This window comes from Chiloscyllium plagiosum, chromosome 29, assembly GCF_004010195.1.
Source record: "Chiloscyllium plagiosum isolate BGI_BamShark_2017 chromosome 29, ASM401019v2, whole genome shotgun sequence".
Lineage (NCBI taxonomy): Eukaryota > Metazoa > Chordata > Chondrichthyes > Orectolobiformes > Hemiscylliidae > Chiloscyllium > Chiloscyllium plagiosum.
The window spans coordinates 24922337-24944340 of NC_057738.1; the positions used below are offsets into that span (position 1 = coordinate 24922337).

The following is a 22004-nucleotide window of genomic DNA, read 5'->3' on the forward strand; positions in this document are numbered from 1 at the left end:
AGGGTTGTGAGTCTTTAGAACTCCTTGCCACAAAGAGCTGTGGGGGCAGAGTCTTTGTGTATATTTAAAACTGAGATAGATTCTTGATTAGTTGAATGGTGGAGTAGACCACTCCTGTTCCTACTTCTTCTGGTTTTATGGTCTTCATTTATGCACAGCAAATTCCTACAAACACCAATGTGACAAAGAGTAGATAACAAATTGTTTTTGTGTTGCCAGGAGTAACTCCTCTAGTTTTTTTCAATATAATGCCATGCATCTTTCACCACCAAAGAGGGCAGACAGTACTTTGATTTAACTTAGCACTGAAAATAAAAGCACCCCCGACAGTGCAGCATTCCTTCAGTACTGTCCTGTATTGTTTATTTAGATTTCAGTACTCAAGTCTGAGCTGTGAGTTGAACCTGTAACTTTCTGACTATGACTGATCTAACTGACTGAGCTATAATATAGCTGCTACAATCTATTGGGAATAATGAACAAGGTGTCTTTTTCATGAATTTTGCTGGAGCAGGATCTTAATTGTGAAAAAGATACAAATACTTTCATTTGTGTGTGAACATACAAAACGGACCGACAGGAAAAGATCAGATGTTGTGTTGCATAGAGTTTTGATGCTTTGCCCAATAGAATTCATGGCATTTGGCACCCTATCCACCAGAATATTCCACAAACCAGAATCTCACTTATTTCCTCCACCTCAGATGTCACACATAAAGTATCAATATTGCCAGTCTGAGGTGATGGTCAAAGAACTTGCTGAAAGTTTGAAGGATTTTTCCTTCAATGTTTGTAATGAAAAAGAGTCCAAAGCAGAGAGGCTCAATGTAGTGTACGTTGAGGCATGTTTTGTTCAATTGCTACTATTACGATGAATTGCAATTTAATGCAAGTTTTGATTAGCAACTCTATTTGATTCTGGTGTGTGTCAAGTAATGTGAATTTCACTGTACTCAGGGTTAAAATGGTCAACAAGGTAACGGGTGTTGCTGTTCAGTGTTGGATTGCACCAGATTTCCTGTCACACTCTCTCATTTCCCTTCAACCAGTGAACTAATTACTCAATGGTCTTGCTTACTGTATATTGACTTGAACTAAAGATCAATTCTGGTCACCCTTCTATAGAAAGGATGCTGTTAAACTTGAGAGGGTGCAGAAAAGATTTACAAGGATGTTGCTGGGACTGAAGGATTTGACACATGGGGAGAGGTTGAATAGCCTGGGCTTTATTTTCCTGAAGCGTGGAGGCTGAGGGGTGACCTTACAGAGGTTTATAAAATCATGAGGGATAATGGATAGGGTAAATAGCCAAGGCCTTTTCCCCAGGATAGGGGAGTCCAAAACTAGAGGGCATAGGTTTAAAGGGAGAGAGGAAAGATTTTAAAAAGGCCTGAGGGGTAACATTTTCATACAAACAGTGGTGTGTGTATGGAACAAGCCAGGCTGGTGGTGGAAGGTGGGTACAATTACAATGTTTAAAAGGTATCTGGATGGGTACATGAATGGGAAGGATTTAGAGCGGTATGGTACAAATGCCAGCAAATGGGACAAGACCAGATTGGGATGTCTGGTTGGCGCAGATTACTGTTTCGTGCTGTATGACTTTAAGTAAGAAGCATTAACTTGTTTCTTTAAAAATTTCCATCAGTTCCTCAATCTAGTTTTGTCCCTTAACATCAATGGTTTCAGATAATTGGCACGTTGTTTGTGTATCATTTCATTGTCCACCTGGTTGCTGTCTCCATTGATCCGGCAGACAGCAGTGTGCGTACCAGAAAAAACTACAACACTCCCATGCCAACTCTTGATCGAGCCAAGCATCCCCATGTCATTCAGAATCAGCACTGCTACTTGTGTGAAGTGGATGTGTATGTATCAGCCTGGTTACACAGAGGGTTCATGAGCTCACACGTTCAATTCTACAGTCAGATCTTATGTAATGCGATAATTGTGCAACCCCGCATTATAGAAAATCTGTGCTTTAGAAACAGCACTTAAAGTGTAGGCAATGTAATCGCGTTACAGCCAACACAGGTTTTTAAAGTTCATGTTTTGGAAACAGCGTCAGTGGATTTGTGTTATCGAAACCCACATTATAACAGAATGTACTTGAGTCTCTGCACTTTACATGTCAAACAATAAAAGAGGACAGGGATTAATTCCACACACGGGGTGAAGCAAACTAAGAATCAGAAGGGCCCAGCAGTAGCTGAGTGCTCTATGCATTGCTTAGTGAGCCAAAAGGACAAGAGAAGTCTGAGGCTTATCTGTGATCTTCATTGATCTTCATTCAACTTAACTCAAGGGAGTAATTGGAGTTGAAGAGTTGACTTTAGTAGTAGGGGCTAGCCTAAGAATGGGGTTTGGGGGAACTGTGCCATTTATGCCATTTATTTATTTAAAAATACTTTTATGAATTAACTCCATTGCCCTTGAATGTTTACATGTGTGAACATAATATGTGGAGAGAACAGGCTCACCCATGACAATATCCTATGGTCACATGATACTGTGCTGATACTGTCTGCCTTTGCTATGTTTCAAGGTGGATTTTATTTTGCATCAACATTTGGAATCATGTTATTTTCATAAGCACAACACAGCAAACAACACAAGTTACTGATTAATCTGCTTCATTTCTGTTTTAGGCTCTGCTTTCCAACTCATCTAATTATTTTGTCTTTGCTTCATCTTCCCTCTGACTTTATTGCCAGTTACTTTCAACCTGTCAGCCTTTTCATTACTGCAAGTCCAAATGCTTTCTCCCATTACACATATTCTTTAATTTTCTGCACTCTCCTAACACTGTGGGTGGTATTTAATGCAGCCCACAGAGATTTTGTCCATTGGTTGAAGAGCAAGCAAGCTCCGCACATTGTCTTCTTTCAGGAAGGCTGAACAGATTTTTAAGTAGATAGAGACAGGCCTCCCCTGGAACCAAGGACCCCAGGAATCAAAATCCCACCCTGTGAGAGCTACTGGCCTACCAGAGATTAGCAGCTGTGCAACTGCACCAGCAGGAATGGTAGAAGCTGCCAGAGGTGTACCATCAGAGGCCAAGGATCATCAAAAGAACTCAGAGCAAAGGTGAGTGTGAGTGGCTTGGAGTTCATGGGCACAGGAGCTGTGCCAGTGTTTCCATCACTGCCCAATACTCTTTCTCTCAATCAGGCCTTTTAATGATTCAGTGCACTCCACACCCCGCCTTGGAACACATAGGCTGTAGGGTGGGTGATGGGTTACAATGTTAATTGGCTGCTAAAGGGCCTCAGTAGACATCTCCCACTGTAGTATGGGAGACAGGTTGAGAATGAATGGGAAGGTCATGGAAAGAGCACCCACTTTATTTTATGAGCTGCCAATCATCAAATACACTGGCAGAGTCCATAAAAGCCAGCCCTCAGAACATGTTTACAATGGTAAACAAACTAAAATTAGAAAGCATAAGTATGAAATAATCACTAATGAATCCAATCAGAAGTTCAGAAGAAACCCCTTGACAGAGTGTCTGGTTAGAATGTGGAATGTGCAACCACAAGGGCAGCAGATTCATGGGAACAGCACCATCTGGAAGTTCCCCTCCAAGCCACTCACAATCCTGAACTTAGAAATATGTCACCTTCATTGTCGGTGGTTCAAAATCCTGGAACTCCCTCCGTAAGGCATTGTGGGTCTCCCTACACCACATGGATTGCAGCGGTTCAGCAAAGTAGCTCGCCACCACCTTCTCAAGGGGGAACTAGAGACGGGTATTAAATGCTGAGTCAGCCAGCTATGCTCACTTTCTGTGAAAGAATATAAGGAGTAGTTGCAGCAACTAGTATTGATATGTTTAAGAAAAATCTTGAAACCAATGCGAAGGAAAAATGAATAAAAATGTATGTTAATCCAATTAGATGAAGTAAGTTGGAGAGATGCTTGTTTGGAACATAAACATCAACATAGATTAGTTGTCCAAAATATCTACTTCCATGTTATTAATTTTAAGTAAACCACAGCTTTGTTTGAGTCTGTCTTCAACAGCACCTGTACTTCGCAGCACAACCCAGTGAGAGTGATTCAGAATTAAAAGCCTAGTATAACTTATTTTCTTCTACTCCCTACTCCCCAAGATAGGGAGTTCTGTGACCATCAGTGACAAATCAGCTTTAAATGTAGTTGAAAACCTGTGAAGGATGTCACCAGCCTTGAAGGTTTGCAATTAGTATCGTTTTGGAGATTGGCATTTCAGTCAGTGCATTACATAAAGTCAGTACCGAAACATGGGCATTCAGCCCCTTAAATCTTATCCTATTAGCCTGCAACTCAAATACTTCAGAACATTTTATGGTCCAGAGGAAGATCATATGTTATACCTATTGCTTGCTCTCTAAATATCCATAACTTCCCATTGCTCTGCCTTTTTTTCAAACCAGTAATCTTTTAAAATCTATTTATAGATTTTGCTTCCACTTCTAGAATGGCATCTCATTATTAGACCTGTCCTCTGCCATAAACTTCTCCTAGACCCTCCCTTAATGATTATTTTAAGCTTCTGTCTTTTGTGCTTGGCTGATCTCATAGTTGCTATTTATTTATCTCAACCCCTGGTGATTGTTAATATCTCCTATCGGATCTGATTTTAGACTTGTTTGTTCTCATTGAAAGACATCCAGTTATGAAGCCCATATAGTAATCCACTTTGTAGATTCAATTTGAAACCTTCAGCTCTTCATTTAGTCAAGGTATATTTGTAATGTGGGAGATTGCAAGATAAATTGCTTTTCCATTATAGCATCCATTATTTTGCCTTTAAAAACCCCAGAAGCAGATCATTCCAAACCTTCATTTCCTTGAATAAACAGTTTCTCCTTAATCGCCGATCCAACATAAAATCAGTCATGTTGTCCCTCATTGGTAAAGGACATATCACACAGCCATGTGCTGAATGAATCTTTCTTTTTGCTTTCTCTTTTCAGGGGAGTGAAAGCCAAACATTGCAGCACTTGTAACAAGTGCATTTCAGATTTTGATCATCATTGCAAGTGGCTGAACAACTGTGTAGGAGGGCGAAACTACTGGTATGGCATTCAAGAATTTACTTACAACCCTTCCAATTTACAACAAAACTTTAGCTAGCGAGTTGAAGGAGTCAGCAAATCAATATGGCTACAAGTCAAAGTGCTTTCATTTTCATTGACCTGGATTTTGTGGTTGGAATGACTGTTAGCATTCACCGTCACTACTGTTCTGAAACTGATAGCAACTTATAAAGTTTATATGTGTCTAGGGTGGCACAGTGGCTCAGTGGTTAGCACTGCTGCCTTGTAGTGCCAGGGACCCGGGTTAGATTCCAGCCTCAGGCGACTGCGTGGAGTTTGTACATTCTCCGTGTCTGCATGGGTTTCCTCTGCGTGCTCTGGTTTCCTCCCGGAATCCAAAGATGTGCAGGTCAGGTGAATTGACCATGCTAAATTGCCCATAGTGATAGGTACATTAGTAGGGAGTAGGTGGGTGGGTTACTCTTCGGAGGGCCGGTGTGGACTTGTTGGGCCGAACGGCCTGTTTCTACATGGTAGAGAATCTAGTCTAAATTAGAAACCCAGTTATTGCTGTCAGTGATTGTACACTTATTCATAGGGTGCACTGCCAAAGTCCACCTAGTCTACCATTGATTATTAATTACTGAACTGAAGATAACTTTCCTTTTTATGTAATTACTTTCACTGTAGAAATACTTGAAGAGATTGCACCTGGTTGAATGAAATGGAACTACATTATTAATGGTGTGCAAAGTGCATAATCACTACTGGCCCTAGAAAGCAAATTTTATACTTATGAAATGTTTCATTTCTCCATGATAATATAATGTCTGTTTAATGTCCATTTTAAGAAATAATCTCACAATCACCCCTTGAGGTTTGGTGGCATTACTATTGCTGAACCCCACTCCCCAAGTATTCTGAAGGGTTATCATTGACCCAAGCCGAACTGGACTAACCATATAAACACTTTGGCTACAAGGGCAGGAAGAGGTCAAGATACCCACGCCAAGTCATTTACCTTCTGCCTACCATTTATAAGGCATAGATCAGGATTGTTGTGGAATACCTTCTGTTTGCCTGAGGAGTGTAGCTCCAACAGCACTTGAGAAGCTCGGCACCATCCAGTACAAAGCAGCCCACTTGACTGGCATCACATCCACCACTTGTCAGCATATATTCCATTCAGAACTCTTATTGGTGGCAGCAGTGTGCACAAACTACAAGATGCACTGCAGTAATACACCAAGGTTACTTAAGGAGCACCTTTCAAACCTGTGACCTCTACCACCTGCAAGGACAAGGTCAGCAATGCATGGGAACACTGTCACTTGCAAGTTCTGCTGCTCGCCAAATCAGATCCTAACTTGGGACCATATTCCGAACCCCGTCACATTCACTGGATCAAAATCCAGTAAAACCAATCCTAACATCACTTTGGGTGGTCCTACACTGCAAGGAATGCAGTGTTTCAAGAAGGCAGTTCACCACCACCTTGTCCAGGGCAATGAGGGATAGGAAATTAATGTTGGCCTAACCAGTGCTGCCAACATCGCACAAACAAATTTTAAAAATCCCTTTTTTGTAAACTGTAGTTTAAAGAGAAAACGTCTCCTTGCAATGTGGTCAGGCACTAGTTATTTATGACTGATTAGATTTGTGAGTCATATTTCAGCTGTTAACTGTGGATAGTTTCGGAATGGTGCTACATGCATTGCTGTTTTGCTTCAAAGCCAGATGTAGTTAATGGTTAACTGCATAACAGGGCCAGGGTAAAGATATGAACATTCCAATTTGTATGTAGCAGTTGCCACGGTAGCAGTGAACTGCTTATTTACAGGTCAAGCTGTGTTTCATGAGTCTTGGTGGATAACAAATTGTTTCCTTTTGCGTCACTTTTGTACAATTCATTAAAGTTGCTTTCTCTCAGCAATAACAGTCCAATATTTTCCAAGCTCAGAACCTTTGTTCCCAGTTGCTCTCATTTTATCTTAAATGTAAGCAAGAGCAACAAATTTTAATTGACGGTACCCATCATCTAAACTGCGTAGCTGTTCCTCCAGTTTCAATCTTGCAACAATTCATGTGCTATAGAAATTTGTAGTCCATATTACTAATACCAACGCTGCCTGCGCAAGTTCCTGCAAATCCACTGGGAAGAAAGACATACCAACACCGGTGTCCTTGACCAGGCCAACATCCCCAGCATCGAGGCACTGATCACCCTTGATCGGCTGCGATGGGCTGGGAATGTCCTCATGACCAACTGACACAACACTCTCCAAGCAGGTGCTAAACTTCCAGCTTCGAAGCAATGGTGGACAGAGGAAGGACGTCAGTGATAGTCTCAAGGCCTCACTGGCTAAGTGTGGTTTTCCCACAGACACCTGAGAATTACTGGCCCAAGACCATCCAAATTGGAGGGGGTGCATCCAGGAAGGCATCGAGCATCTTGAGACTGGCCATCATGGAAAATGAAAGCTTGGTGAATACAATGAAAGGAGCACACTGCCACACCAATGCTCCACCCACCCCTTCCTGCGACCACCACCTGCCCCAAGAGCTTGCAGTAGCCATATCGGTCTGTACAGCCACCTACACTCACCCTGAGATTGGAACAGAGTCATCCTCACCTGTGAGGAACTGCCGATGATGCTCACCAATTGGCTCACCAATTCCAAAGGGCTCCAAGATTCTCTTCTTACTTGCTGCCTCACTGCAAGATCTCCTCCTTTGCAATGATCACCTCCCTACTTACCGACTAATAGTGGGTTCTGTCCACCAACACCTTGATGTCATATTCAACAATAACTTTGCCTAATGTTGGGAGTCTTCCAGTATTGTCCTAGTATTCAGTATGGAAAGTTGATTCGGGGGGGGATATCAGATACAGTGGGTAGAAAGGCAAGCTGGTTTTAAGCAGGAAGTGGGTTCTACTCCTAATGGTATTAGGGAGAGGGTTGTCATGTTCTGTGTGAAGAGAGATTATTGTACCCCAGGTATAGAGAGGGTGTCAGGTTGTGGACATTGGTGTGGGGGTGTCAGGCCCTTTAGCAGTGTTTGTGGCAGGTCACGGGTAGAGAGTTATACGGGATCCCAGAGTAGAAGTGGGACAGGGATGTCATGTCCATAGCATAGACGGTGTATGTCAGATCAATGGCAGAGGTGTTGTGTCCTAGATGTAGAGGTGAGGTGTTGTGTCCTAGGCAAAAAGTAAGGTGTCAAGTCCAGCAACAGAGGGTACTGGGTTCTGGGCATAAAGGGAATGTTCGGTAAGGGACATTTTGGGTCCCAGAATTAGAGCTAGCTATTAGGTCCTGAGGGATCCTGGGGCTATGACTTATGTTATGACATGGCGATGAATCCCTCTGTTACTTAAACCCGAACACCCAGACAAACTCATGTCGCCTCGTAATCTGTTAAAATATGAGTGACAGAGAACTCTCAAATTCCACTACTTAAAGAAAATAACATCAATTTATTTTCTAACTCTAAAAGTGAATATTAAACAACAACCGTTCCAACTCTAGGCCCTCCTTTCTCTTAACTGTTTACTATCTGCCTTCAATTCTGTAACAATATGCTGTTCCAATAAGATACTTACTAAAATTACATCAACTTAATTTCAAAACCACACAGCTGCTGTCTTCTTCTGCCTTCCCTCTTCCAGCGGAGGATTTCCCTGGGTTGTTTTCTTTCTTTTTACTGTGAGTCTTTTTCATATGAAAAGGAACCTTTGATAGAGAGTGTTTCCTCATTTCTTCGAGAGCAAGATGTTTGCTCTCCAGGTGTTTCTGTCTTGATGGCAGATGCTCTCTCTCCAATTTTCAAAATGTCTGCATTTTTATACCCTCAAAATTGATGATTTCATTAGTTTGATGTTGGCAAGACAATAAATTCAAATTCAATTTGGTTTTAGTATCCTGGGGCATAATTTAAACTGATTGGTGAAACTGTTGTCAAAACAGCAACCAAAACTCAGGTATTCATTTCACAGCCAAATGTTACATATTTTCAATTTTCCAGTACACTCTGGGACTGCCATCTAGTCATATCACAGGTGCTTGTAAGCTCTCAGTTCAGACCAGCATTCACTCTCTCTTACAGGTATAGTACATGCCTTCAACTTCATAACACTTGGCCTGGGTAGGGAGAGGGAGTTGTCAGGTCAGGTTTGGGGATTAAAGTGTTTGAGGAAGATGTAATTGGGGGTGTGTGCTAAGGAGTTAGATTAGATATTTAGTAATTACTAAGGAGTTAGATTAGATATTTAAAAATGTAACTCTTCCCGAGTAACTACTTACTTACCTGTAGCGAAACTCTCTGAATTCTCTGATTGAAATGGTTACTTTTGGATGGTTCCAGGCACTGGCGAATTGGACATCAACATCTTTAAATTGCGATGCAGTTCCTACAGATGCTGTAAGGGTCCAATGTGCAAATCCCATCTATTCTGCAGAAACGACTATCTGAGGATTGGAAAATCTGGGCCTTGAATTTACCTAATTTGATTGACTTTTCTGATGAGATTACAGAGTGGGTCGATGAGGGTGAGACAGTTGATGTGGTGTACTTGGACTTTCAAACCATGCTTGATAATTTATCATATAATAAATTCTCCAGCAAAGTTGAAACCCATTCAAACCCATGAAATAAAAGATTCCAGTGGCAGCATGGATACAAATTTGTTGGGATATGGGAAAGAGCTGGGAAGTGGGAATAACTAAACTATTTCAACAGAGAGTGTCATAGATCTGATTGGCCAAAAGCCTTCAACTGTGCTGTAACAATTCTGTGATTCAACATTCTTCACTGGAGTGTTTCACTAGACTTAAAGTTTTGAATCATTCTGAAGTTGTGAAGATGCTATACAAATGCAGGTCCTTACTGCATACAAAATTCTAATGAATTGCAAACTTATTGGTCTCTGTCAGTTAAGTTAGATATAATCATGTTTTAAATTTTTAAATTCACCACACCTAACACTCCTTTCTTTCCAAATCTCTTAAGGTTTTTCTTCCATACTGTGGTGTCAGCTGTTCTCGGTATCCTGATGATTGTACTCGTCACCCTTTATGTTTTCATCCAGCAGTTTGTAAATCCAGAAGAACTTCGCACAGCCCCTCAGTTTGAAAGTGAGTATCTCCGCTTTATTATGAGGTTTATGTTCACCGGAATATGATGGTTTTACAAAGAAGGAACAAAAGACTTGTTTCTACCATTTTTATTCGTTATTCCCCCAGTGGAAGTCATGGCATTTTCTGTCAATGCATAAAGCTCTGAAAATTTTCTCTAAACCTGTCCTTCTGTCTACTTCATTCTGTCTCTTGTTGTTTCTTATAATCTATCTTTTGATGAAACTATTGATTATTTTCCCTATTACCTCTTTAATTAACTTGGTGTGACATTTTGTCTGACAGTGTCGCTGTCAAGTGCCTTGCTGCATTTCAGTACACTAAGTTCTTTAAAGTTTGTTGCACACAGAAGAACTTAGGTAGCATAGACTGATTCCCAGTTCAGGATTCCTACAATGTTGTTTGATTGAATGGGTGACACTAGGCATGGGAGTCAGAGCTCGATATTGCCATTCCAGTACTTTAGAGGCGATTATATTGTCTGTAGTTTGATATTGAATGTGCCAGCATTTAGTTTTAAAATCTAGAAATAAAAGGCTACCAACAGTCAAGATGATCTTGAAGCTGCTAAATGGTCCTAGCTCATAATAATGGAACTATCCATCACAAGATCCATCTTACCCAAATAAAGCCCTACCCGAACTCTCAGAACACTGCTAAAGCTACCAGTACTCTACAATCACCCTGCAGTGCAAGGACAACAGAGGTTCCTCAGGGTTGTTTTCATTTTTCTTGAGTTCAGTAAATGAGTGTGAGGCCATTTCCCATCTTTGGGAAACCCAAGCCCATCATATCTGCCCATTTACACCCTTCTTCCATCTGGACGTGTGGACGGGCAGGGCTCAGGTTTGCCAACTACTGAGGCAATGTCAGATGAGTGTGGGTGCCAAGACAGTTGTTTCAAAGCCCTGCAGGTATTCACTGAGCCATTAATTCAACTTTCCACATTGTTCTTATGCCAACCACCATTCATTCCCACCCTCCTGCTCCCATGTAACCTCATAACTCTGTGTGCCTTCAATGTACCATCACATTCCATAGGCATATAGAATAGAATAGAATCCTTAAAGTACTAGAATGGCAATATCGAGCTCTGACTCCCATGCCTAGTGTCATCCAATCAACCTCACTGCCCTGTGGCCCAACATTTCAACTCCCCTTCCCACTCTACCAAGGACATGCAGGTCCTGGGCCTCCTCCACCACTGCTCCCTCACCACCCGACGCCTAGAGGAAGAATGCTTCATCTTCCGCCTCAGAACACTTCAACCCCAGGGCATCAATGTGGACTTCACCAGTTTCCTCGTTTCCCCTCCCCCCACCTTACCCCAATTCCAACCTTCCAGCTTAGCACTGTCCCCATGACCTGTCCTATCTGCCTATCTTTCCACCTAAACACTCCACCCTCCTCTCTGACCTATCACCTTCATTTGCTGCCTGATCTGCTGTGCTTTTCCAGCACCACTCTAATCCAGACTTGGGTTTCCAGCATCTGCAGTCCTCGTTTTTACCCAGTGTGGAAACAGACCATTTGGCCCAATGAGTCCATACCAACCCTCCAAAGAGCATCCCATCCAGCCCCATCTCCCTACCCTACACACTGCATTTCCCATGATTAATCTACCTAACCTGCTAATCCTACTACAGGGTAATTTAGCATGACCATCCACCTAACTTGCACATTTTTAGATTGTGTGAGGAAACCGGAGTACCTGGAGGAAACTTACGCAGACGCAGGGAAAATGTGCAAAATCCACACAGACAGTCACCTGAGGCTGGAATTGAACCCCGATTTCTGGTGCTATAAAGCAGCAGTGCTAACCACTGAGCCACCATGCCACCTTAATCTTATAACTCAACCCTCCGTCCTGGTAACATCCTTGTCAATCTTCTTTGCACCCTTTCCAGTTTAATAACATCTTTCCTATAGCAGGGCAACAAGAACTGTACGCAGGACTCCAAATGTGCCCTTCCAATGCCTTGTACAGCCCTAACATGATGTCCGAACTCCTATATTCAATGCTCTGACCAATGAAGGCAAGTGTACCAGACACCTTCCTCTGGCAGCACATTCATATATATACCACCATCTGTGTGGAAAAAGTTGCCCCTGAGGTCCCTTTTGACAACCAGTGCCCAGCAAGGTTCCCCAACTTATTATGGTTTCAGATGGGATTCTCCAAATTGTCAAGATCCTGGTTAAGGAGGAAGGAATCGGCTCCCCTTCTTTATTCCACCACCACCCTATCCCCTTCTCTATTCATCATAACGAGGTTAATTTACAAAGGGACCGCTTTCTCTTGTGTGTACTTTCTTCCCAGGCAAATAAATTTATGTTTCAAATAAAACCAATTCAACCTGGTTTTCTCAAGTTAATAAATAAGTGTGTTTATTAGTTAGTAAATGTGAGACATGTACACACACAGACTATAAATAAAAAGTGAGCCTAAAAGAAGGATAAAAATTAAAGATATGAGAATCAGTTTGTAAATCAATCATGAAGAGTGGACAGTAGAACATTGGGCTATTACAATGAATGTTCATATTAGTATTGACATTGATCGTTGAACAGTCAATTTCAACAACCTTGATCTTGTAAATTGATTTAGGTTCTTTTGTCTTAGTTCCTTTTGATAGGAGCTGGTTGGCAACAACCAGTGTAAGAAAAAATATTTTCATTTCTTTACCTGCAGTGCAGAAATGTTTAATGGCAATTCTTAAAGACATAACCTTCATGGCACACTAGTCTACATGTTAGTAGACCAGATCATTAAGACACCCAGATTAAGGTTGAATCTCACTTTTAACCTTTTTCTTTATATATCTCTGGAAGGGTAGAAACAAATATGTCTGCAGAAGATTGCTTTCCTGCTGAGATAGGAGATTAGGATGTCAGCCTCTTATTAAGGTGTGACATTCCAGGATTCTTCTCCAGATAGTGTGTGTGAGAATTAATGAGAAAGAACATGGAGTTCTTGAAAATGAATAAATAAATCTAGAGAAAATCTCACAAGCAGGCCTCAAAATAAAATATTATTTTGACCTCTTTTCCTGAATCCTCACCAGGCTTCCTCCAAGGTTCTCAAGCTCTTAAACAAGATAGGTTTTAAGAAATCTTCCGAAACTGCTGTAACCGAAACAAAAATAATGAGGGACAAGAAATGTATATTCTCCCTAGGGCTGTTGATGGCAATCCTGATGTTGGAAGACATGCTTGTGACTACTCACAGAACACTAATATGAATCTCTTTCTGCCTATGTGAATATTATGTAGGTCCATTTATATATGGGAAATTGAATTTGCTGTTTAAAAAATAGTTTTAGCTATTGCAAACAATATCCCAACTCCATTAAAACCCAGCCCTTCTCTTTCCAAGTAACTTCCTCCTTAAATCTACTATCCTGCCCTTCTGCCTGTCCATTAATTACTTGTGAGAATCTCATGATTTCTTCATCTCCAGTTGTAAAGACTGCCCACTCATAGAGTCATAGAGTTACATAGAAACAGACCTTTAAGTCCAACTCATCCGTGCAGATCAGCTATCCTAAACTGATCTAGTCTCATTTGCCAGCACTTGGCCCATATCCCTCTAAACTCTTCCTATTCATATACCCATCCAGATGCCTTTTAAATATTATAATTGTACCCACCTCCACCCAATCCTTTAGCAGCTTATTCCATATAGGCGCCACCCTCTGCGTGAAAACATTGCTCCTCAGGTCCCTTTTAAATCATTCCCCTTTCTCCTTAAACTTGTGCCCTCCAGTTTTGGACTCCCCTACCCTAGGGAAAAGACCTTGGCTAATCACCCTGTCCGTGCCCCTCATGATTTTATACACTTCTATAAAGTTACCCCTTAGCCTCTGATGCTTCAGGGACAAAAGTCCTAGCCTATTCAGCCCTCTCCCTGTAGCTCAAGCGCTCCAATCCTGGCAATGACCTTGTAAATCTTTTCTGAATCCTTTCACATTTAACAATATCCTTCCTATAGCAGGAAGACCAGAATTGAACACAGTATTCCTCACCAGTGTCCTCAGTTATCTCTGGTTATCTCTGGTTATCTCTGGTTTCCCTTGCCTTGGAGCACTTGCTTCTTCTGGTTTTTCATCATGGACATACAGAAGGATTTATGGCACAGATAGAAGCTGTTCAGATCTGTGCTAGTTTTATACCTTAGTCTCCCCAAGCTCAATTTATTACCTCATTTTTTCAGCGATACTGAGGTTCTGTACTGCCAAATGACTTTTTTTTGTATACTATGGTCCTGGGCTAAAATTAGCTCATGTGGAAACTTTAGCTTATGTGGTTCAGTGCTGTGGATAGAGATGAAAAATACATAACAGATACAAAAGGAATAACAAGTGATGGTGAACAAAGTACAACCCTAGGGGTTAAAAGGGTTAAAACGATGACAGGTTGTGCAGGCCAGGCTTATAATTCCTTGAATATATATGAGTAAACATTGATCTAATTGAATTGTTTAAAATTATGAAAGGCATTGAGAGGATAGATCGAGAGCAATTATTTCTTCTAATGGAATTGTTGAAACACAGAACAAGATGCTGTAACATTAAACTTAAGGCTGAGTTGTTCATAGGTATTGTCACAAAACATTTCTTCACAGAAAGTGTAGTGGAAATCTGAAAAGCCCTTTACCCAAAACACAAGACTTTGGAGCAGGAATAGCCATTTAGCTTGAAGCTTCCTTAGCATCATGGCTGATCTGTTTGTGATTTCAGCTTCATTGCATTTGTTTGCACCCCATAACCCATGACCCCCTTGTCTATCACAACCACCTGATAAAGGAGCAGCGCTCCAAAACCTAGTGCTTCCAATTAAATCTGTTGGTCTATAACCTGCTGTTGTGTGATTTTTAATGCTGTCTATCAAAGAGCTGTTATGATTAGCTCAGCTTCAAAATGAGGTTGAGATATTTTTGTTAATTTAGGGGCACTAAGAGAAATGGAACCATGACCGGTAAATAGAATGGAGAAATGAATCCAATTGATTCGGAGAGCAGGCCAAGGATCCAAATGACCTCTGTTTTTCTGGAGTCAGTCCCTTCATACGTTAGACCCCTGTGCCATGGATCACACTTCAATATATCAATATCACTTTGCAGGTCAAATATGCACTAAAATGTATAAAACATTCTAATTACGGCCTATGTCCACTTAGAATCAAATGAATGAATGCATGAGGAGAGCAATGAGTTGAAGGGTTATGGAGAACAGACAGGAAAGTGGAGTTGAGTTCAAAATAAGATCAGCCATGATTGTATTAAATGGCGGAGCAGGCTCGAGGGGCTGAATTGCCTACTCCTCCTCCTAATTCTTAACATGCCCATTATGTACCTAATCCTTTGACTACTGTTTTATTTACCTGTCTCAATATCATCTTATGTAACGTGGCATCAAATTTTGTTTAAGAAAGCACCAGATAAACACCTGGGATATTTTTACTGTGTTAAAGATACAACATAAATACAATTTGTCATTGCTAGATCCCAAACAAAGTCTATATTGTTAACTGGATTAGCACACAGGTCAGAGGATGTCCAACAGAAACAAGGATACTGTGTAGAACATCCTGAAACTTGGTTTTCACCATGGAACAAATATGCAAGGACAAAATTATACACGTCATGAAACTAATTACACCTCAGCAACCTTGTCTTGAAGCTGATCTTGACTGTCTTGTTGGAGAAATTATTCAGGTAGATATTTTGGATTTAGAGTGGGATGTCATTGCATTGCTTTTTTCTACACAGATGTTCGAGGAAACAACACATGGTTGGTATTTCTGCCCATTGCTCCCGTGGAGACAACACAAACTGGAATCTCAGTCATAGCAGGAATCACCATTATCCTTGGGCTCGCTTCACTGATGTTACTTGGTCATCTGTTGGGCTTTCACATTTATCTATGTGAGTCAAATGGAGCCCAAACCTTTTCACTTATCATTTCCAAATGTTAGCAAATTTGTTTTTGTGGGGAAGAGCAGAGATTTAAATTTCAGGTTGCTGTGCTGAGTCACCCTTGGGTGAGTACTTGGAAGGCTGGGGATGGGATGTAATTGGAAGGAAAGGGCACCTATTTTATCCCTGTAAGGTGGGTGGTGTGTTGACCGATTTCTAAGCTGAAGTATCCTGCTTTCAGAGAACTCTGAATTTCAAATCCCACATCTTATTCATTGGCACAGGGTTTTGAAGGAGTGTGTGGGTGAGATAGAGTGGCCTAGTGACTGTGTTCTACTTAAGAAGGGAAGGCTGGCTGAAAGATTTCCAAATATTGCTCATCTAGACCTCACCTGCATCAGCCACTAAAAACTTTCTCCAAAATTTTCTTCTTTCCGGAGTCAATTATCCCAATTCTTAACCCTCTATAAACTCTACATTGTACAAAATCTTCCTCCTCCTGATTTCTCTCCAAAGCATTAATCACCATTGGCAAAATATCTTAGGATTTTTTTAAAGTATATTAGAGGACCTTGGATAAGGTTGGTACAGGAAAATTGCTTCCTCTCATTAGGGATGAAGAACAAATGAAAATAATTTTCAAGTTAGAGCCAACCCAATCAGGAGGAAAATCAGAGAGAGAAACAGAGGTTGCTGGAAAATCTCAGTAGGTCTTGCAGCATCTGTGAAAAGAAACCAGGGTCAATGTTTTGGATCTGGTGACCCTTCCTCTGAACAGAAAGTGTGTTTTCAGATTTGGATAGCAGAAAGCTGGGATATGTTCTGCCAAAAGGCTGTGGAAATTAGATTAATTGGGAAGTCTTCTTATGTTGAAGAACCTTTTATGAACTCAAGAGTACGTGAGCTGAATTTCATTCCTGTACTTTTCCAGTGTTCAACAAGTTAAGTACGTATGAATATGTTGTGCGGGAGCGTCACAAGCAGGATGTCCGAGGCCAAGGAAGTGATGTCGAGTCTGCCCAGAATGCATCTGCTAGGATGACTGCTCTTCAGGTAGAGTATGATAGAGGCAATGAGAAAGTCATGGGTTCAGGTCCCATTCCTGCCTTGATCATCTCTAGGCTGGCAGTGCTGCATTGTCGGTACATCTGTGGTTTGCGTGAGTCATTAAATCAGGGCTTCAACTGTACACTCAGGTGAATATGAATGATCCAGGTCATATTTTAAAGAAGTGGAGGAATAAACTGGATAACCCAGTCATTGAAAGCAAACAATTAGGAAGACAAATCGTGTGTTGTTTTTATTGAAAGAGGATTTAAGTACACGAGCAAGGAAGTCTTACTGCAGCTTTGTTGAGACCGCATCGAGAATATTGTGTGCAGTTTTGCCCTCCTTACCTAAGAAATGATATACTTGCCATAGTGAGAGTGCAGTGAAGGCTTGCCAGACTGATTCCTGAGATGGCAGGTTTGCCCTGCTTGGAGGGATTAGACTTTTAATGTTATGGATTGATATTAAGTTATCCCAAAGCAATGTTTTTGAGCAATAAGACTGCACTAATGCTGCATTTTGAGTTGTGCTTGCTTTTAGGTAATTTTTGGGTCTGTAGATTGTGAAAAGAGCTTTTAGTAGGCTGATGTACTCTTCCTTTGGGAGATCAAGGAGATTTTGAATGTTCCTAAGAAACTATTTCTGCAGGAAGTGTGTTTTGTTGTGAATCCTATTGGACAGCATGGATCAGTTGGATCAATGGTTAGAGGCAATGAGGAGTTTACAAGAGCAAGGGGTGGGATGGATGGCAATTTCAGGAAGGTAGAGACATAACAGATACAGTCATTGAGCTGGTTGACTGCTTGGAATGGTGGGAGAGGTAGGCATGTCATGCAGAAGTCTTCTGTGGCTATCCCCATCTCATCTGTTTTGGATACCATAGGGAGGTAGGATCTCTCAAGGGAGTATACAACTGACAGGCAGGTTTCTGGTTCTCCTGTAATGAGAGGAATGTCAAGTTCCAAGTAATAGGGGACTCTCTAGTCTGGAGCACAGACAGACATTTCTGCAATCGTTAGCAAGACATCAGGATGGTGGGTTGCCTCCCTGATGTCAGAGCTGAAAATGTGTTGCTGGAAAAGCGCAGCAGGTCAGGCAGTATCCAAGGAACAGGAGAATCGACGTTTCGGGCATAAGCCCCAGAAGGGCTTACGCCCGAAACGTCGATTCTCCTGTTCCTTGGATGCTGCCTGACCTGCTGCGTTTTTCCAGCAACACATTTTCAGCTCTGATCTCCAGCATCTGCAGTCCTCACTTTCTCCTCCCTGATGTCAGAGTCAAGGATATCTCAGAGGGGGTACAGAATACTCTGAAAGGGGAGAGGGACCAGCAGGAGGTCGTGTACATTGGTACCAATGACCTAGATAGGGAAAGGGATGACATTCTGCAGACAGAATGTAAGAAACTAAGCAGGAGGTTAAACGTAGGTCAGGACTTCTACCAATGTCGCGTACTGGTGAGAGTAGGAATAGGAGGTTACAGCAGATGAATGCGTGGCTGAGGAACTGGTGTAGGGGGCAAAAATTCACCTTTTCTGGATCATTGGGGTCTCTTCAGTGGTAAAAATAACCTGTACTAGAGGGTGGGTTCCACCTGCATTGGAAGGGGACTCCAAACTCCTTGTGGGGAAGTCTGCTAGTGCTACTCAGGATTCTCTAAACTAGTAAAGGGGGTGGGGATGGGAACCAAAGTGGTAGTGAGAAAAGAGAAAAGGCTGAGGTTGGTACAGTAGGTAAGGGGAGCAAATCTAATAGTCAAAGCAAACAAGAGCTTGGCAGAGAATGAAGTAAGAATGATAAATTAAACAACATTTATTTCAATACAAGAGGCCTGACAGGTACGGCAGATGAACTGAGGGCATGGTCGGGCATATGGGACTAAGATTCATAGCAATTACAGAAATGTGCCTCACGGATGAACAGGACTTGCAGCTTAATGTTCCAGGGTATAGATGCCAGAGGAATGATGGACAGGGATGCAAGTGAAGAGGGGGAGTGGCCTTTTTAGTTAAAGAGAACATTATGCCGTCCTTAGGGAGGATATTCCTGGGAGATTGTCCAGCCAAGTTGTATGCATGTAACTTAAAAATAAGAAAGGGATGATCAGCTTGTTGGGATTGTATTATAGGATACCCAATAGTCAATGAAAAATTGAGAAGCAAATATATAAGCAAATTTCAGATATCTAAGAAAAATAGAGTTGTTACGGTAGGAGAGTTTAACTTTCCAAACATAGACTGGGACTGCCGTAGCGTTAAGGGCTTAGATGGGGAACAATCTGTTATATTGAATAAGAAAATGTTCTTGTACACATATGTGGATGTACCTGCTAGAGAAGGGACAATACTTGATCTGATGGGAAATAAGGCAGGGCAAGTAACTGAGGTGTCAGTGGGTTCAGTTTGTGGCAACTGATCGTAATTCTATTTGTTTTAAAATAGTTATGGAAAAGGATAGAACTGATCAAAAGTTAAAGTTCTAAATTGGAGGAAGGCCAATTTTGGTAGTGTTAGACAGGAACTTTCAAAATTTGATCGGGTGAAGCCGATAATACAATCCCAACAGGTAAATGGGCGGTTAGGAAGTAGGAGGCCTTTACGTATGAGATAACAAGAGTTTAGAGACAGTATGTTCCTGTTAGAGTGAAGGGCATGTTTGGTAGGTGTACGGAATGCTGGATAACTAGAGAAACTGAGATTCTGGTCAAGAAAGAGAAAGAAGCGTTTCTCAGGTCTGGACAGCTGGAATTGAGTCAATCTGTAGAGGAGTATAAAGGCAGTCAGTGTATATTTAAGATGAAACTCAGGATGGCTAAAAGGTGGCATGAGATAACTTTGGCAAATACAGTTAAGGAGAATCCAAAGATGTTTGATAAGGACAAAAATATCACTAGGGGGAGAATAGGGCCCCTTAAAGATCAGAGCTGAAAATGTGTTGCTGGAACAGCGCAGCAGGTCAGGCAGCATCCAGGGAACAGGAGAATCGACGTTTCGGGCATAAGCCCTTCTTCAGGAAGCCCTTATGCCCGAAACGTCGATTCTCCTGTTCCCTGGATGCTGCCTGACCTGCTGCGCTGTTCCAGCAACACATTTTCAGCTCTGATCTCCAGCATCTGCAGACCTCACTTTCTCCCCTTAAAGATCAACAAGGCTGTCTATGTGTGGAACCACAGAAAATAGGTGAGATAGTAAACATCAGTTTTGCATCAGTTTTAACTGTGGAGAAGGACATGGAAGCTAGGGAAATAAATAGTGATGTCTTGAAAAGTGTCCATATTATAGAAGAGGAAGTGCTGGAGGTCTTAAAATGCATGAAGGTAGTTAAGTCCCCAGGACCTGATCAGGTGTTCTCCAGAACTTTATGGAAAGCTAGGGAAGTGATTGGTGGGCACTTTGCTGAGATACCTGTATCATTGACAGCTAGAAGACTGGAGGTTGGTTAATGTAGTGCCATTATTAAGCAATGCTGTAAAGAAAAGCTAGGGAACTATAGACTGGTGAGCCTTACGTCAGTGGTGGGTAAGTTGTTGGAGAGGATTCTAAGGGACAGGGCTTACATGAATTTGGAAAGGCAAGGACTGATTAGGGATAGTCAGTATGGCTTTGTGTGTGGGGAATCGTGTCTCACAAACTTGATTGAGATTTTGGAAGAGATAACAAAGAAGATTGATGAAAGCAGTGCAGTGGACATTGCCCATGTGGACTTCAATAAAGCATTGACCAAGGTTCCATGTGACGTACTGGTTAGTAAGGTTATAGCACTTGGAATGCAGGGGAGCTAACTAATTGGATACAAACTTGGCTTGAAGGTAGGAAACAGAAGGTGATGGTGCAGGGATGCTTTTCAGACTGGAGGCCTGTGACCAGTGGTGTGCCACAAGGATCAGTGCTGGTCTACTGCTTTTCGCATATGTATAGGAGATTTAGGTGTGAATTTAGGAGGTATGGTTAGCAAATTTGCAGATGACACCAAAATAGGTGATGTAATGGACAGCAAAGTAGATTATCTCAGAGTACAATTGATCAGATGGGCAAATGGGCTGAGGAGTGGTAAATGGAACTTTGTAGCATCATTGAATCCCTCTAGTGTGGAAACAGGCCATTTGGCCTAGCAAGTCCACACCGACCTTCCGAGGAGTAACCAAGCCAGATCCATTCTCTTACACTATTAGGTTACATTTACCCCAAACCTACACATCCCTGAACAATATGGGCAAATTAACATGTCCAAATCACCTAATCTGCTCATCTTTGGATTGTGGGAGGAAACCAGAGCACCCGCAGGAAACCCACGCAGACAAGGGGAGAATGTGCAAACTCCACATAGACAGTCACCTGATGTTGGAATCAAACCTGGGTCCCTGGCACTGTCGAGGCAGCAGTGCTAACCACTGAGCCACCATGACACCCTGAATTATTTAATTTAGGTAAATACATTTTGGTAAGGCACACCAGGGCATGACTGGGGAATGTTGCTGAACAAAGAGATTTAGAAATGCAGGTACATCGTTCCTCAAAAGTAGAGTTGCAGGTAGACAGGACGGTGGAGAAGGCAATTTGCACGCTTACATTCATTGGTCAATACTTTGAGTATAGGAGTTGGGAGGTCATGTTGCATCTGTATGGGACAATGTTAAGGCCACTTTGGGAATACTGCATACAATTCTGGTTACTCTTCTACAGGAAGGATGTTGTGAACCTAGAAAGAGTGCAAGAAGAATTTACAAGGATGTTGCTGGGACTGGACAGTTTGAGCTATAGGCAGAGGCTGAATAGGCTGCGGCTTTTGTTTTTCCTGGAGCATCTAAGGCTGAGGGTTGACACTGTAAAGGTTTATAAAATCATGAGGGGCATGGATAAAGTGAATAGCCAAGGTCTTTTCC

At 41.8% G+C, this 22004-nt stretch overlaps 1 protein-coding gene across 4 annotated transcripts in view; it reads left to right on the forward strand.

Moving 5' to 3' along the window:
• zdhhc11 (zinc finger DHHC-type containing 11) overlaps positions 1–22004 on the forward strand; it is a 103039-nt gene that overhangs the window by 61775 nt on the left and 19260 nt on the right. For 3 of the 4 annotated variants that reach the window (XM_043719342.1, XM_043719340.1, XM_043719341.1), the window contains exons 3-7: positions 1690–1868; positions 4959–5060; positions 10032–10156; positions 15927–16082; positions 17005–17126. In XM_043719342.1, the coding sequence (XP_043575277.1) occupies positions 1690–1868; positions 4959–5060; positions 10032–10156; positions 15927–16082; positions 17005–17126 (684 nt within the window). The other variant, XM_043719343.1, reaches the window with a different exon arrangement.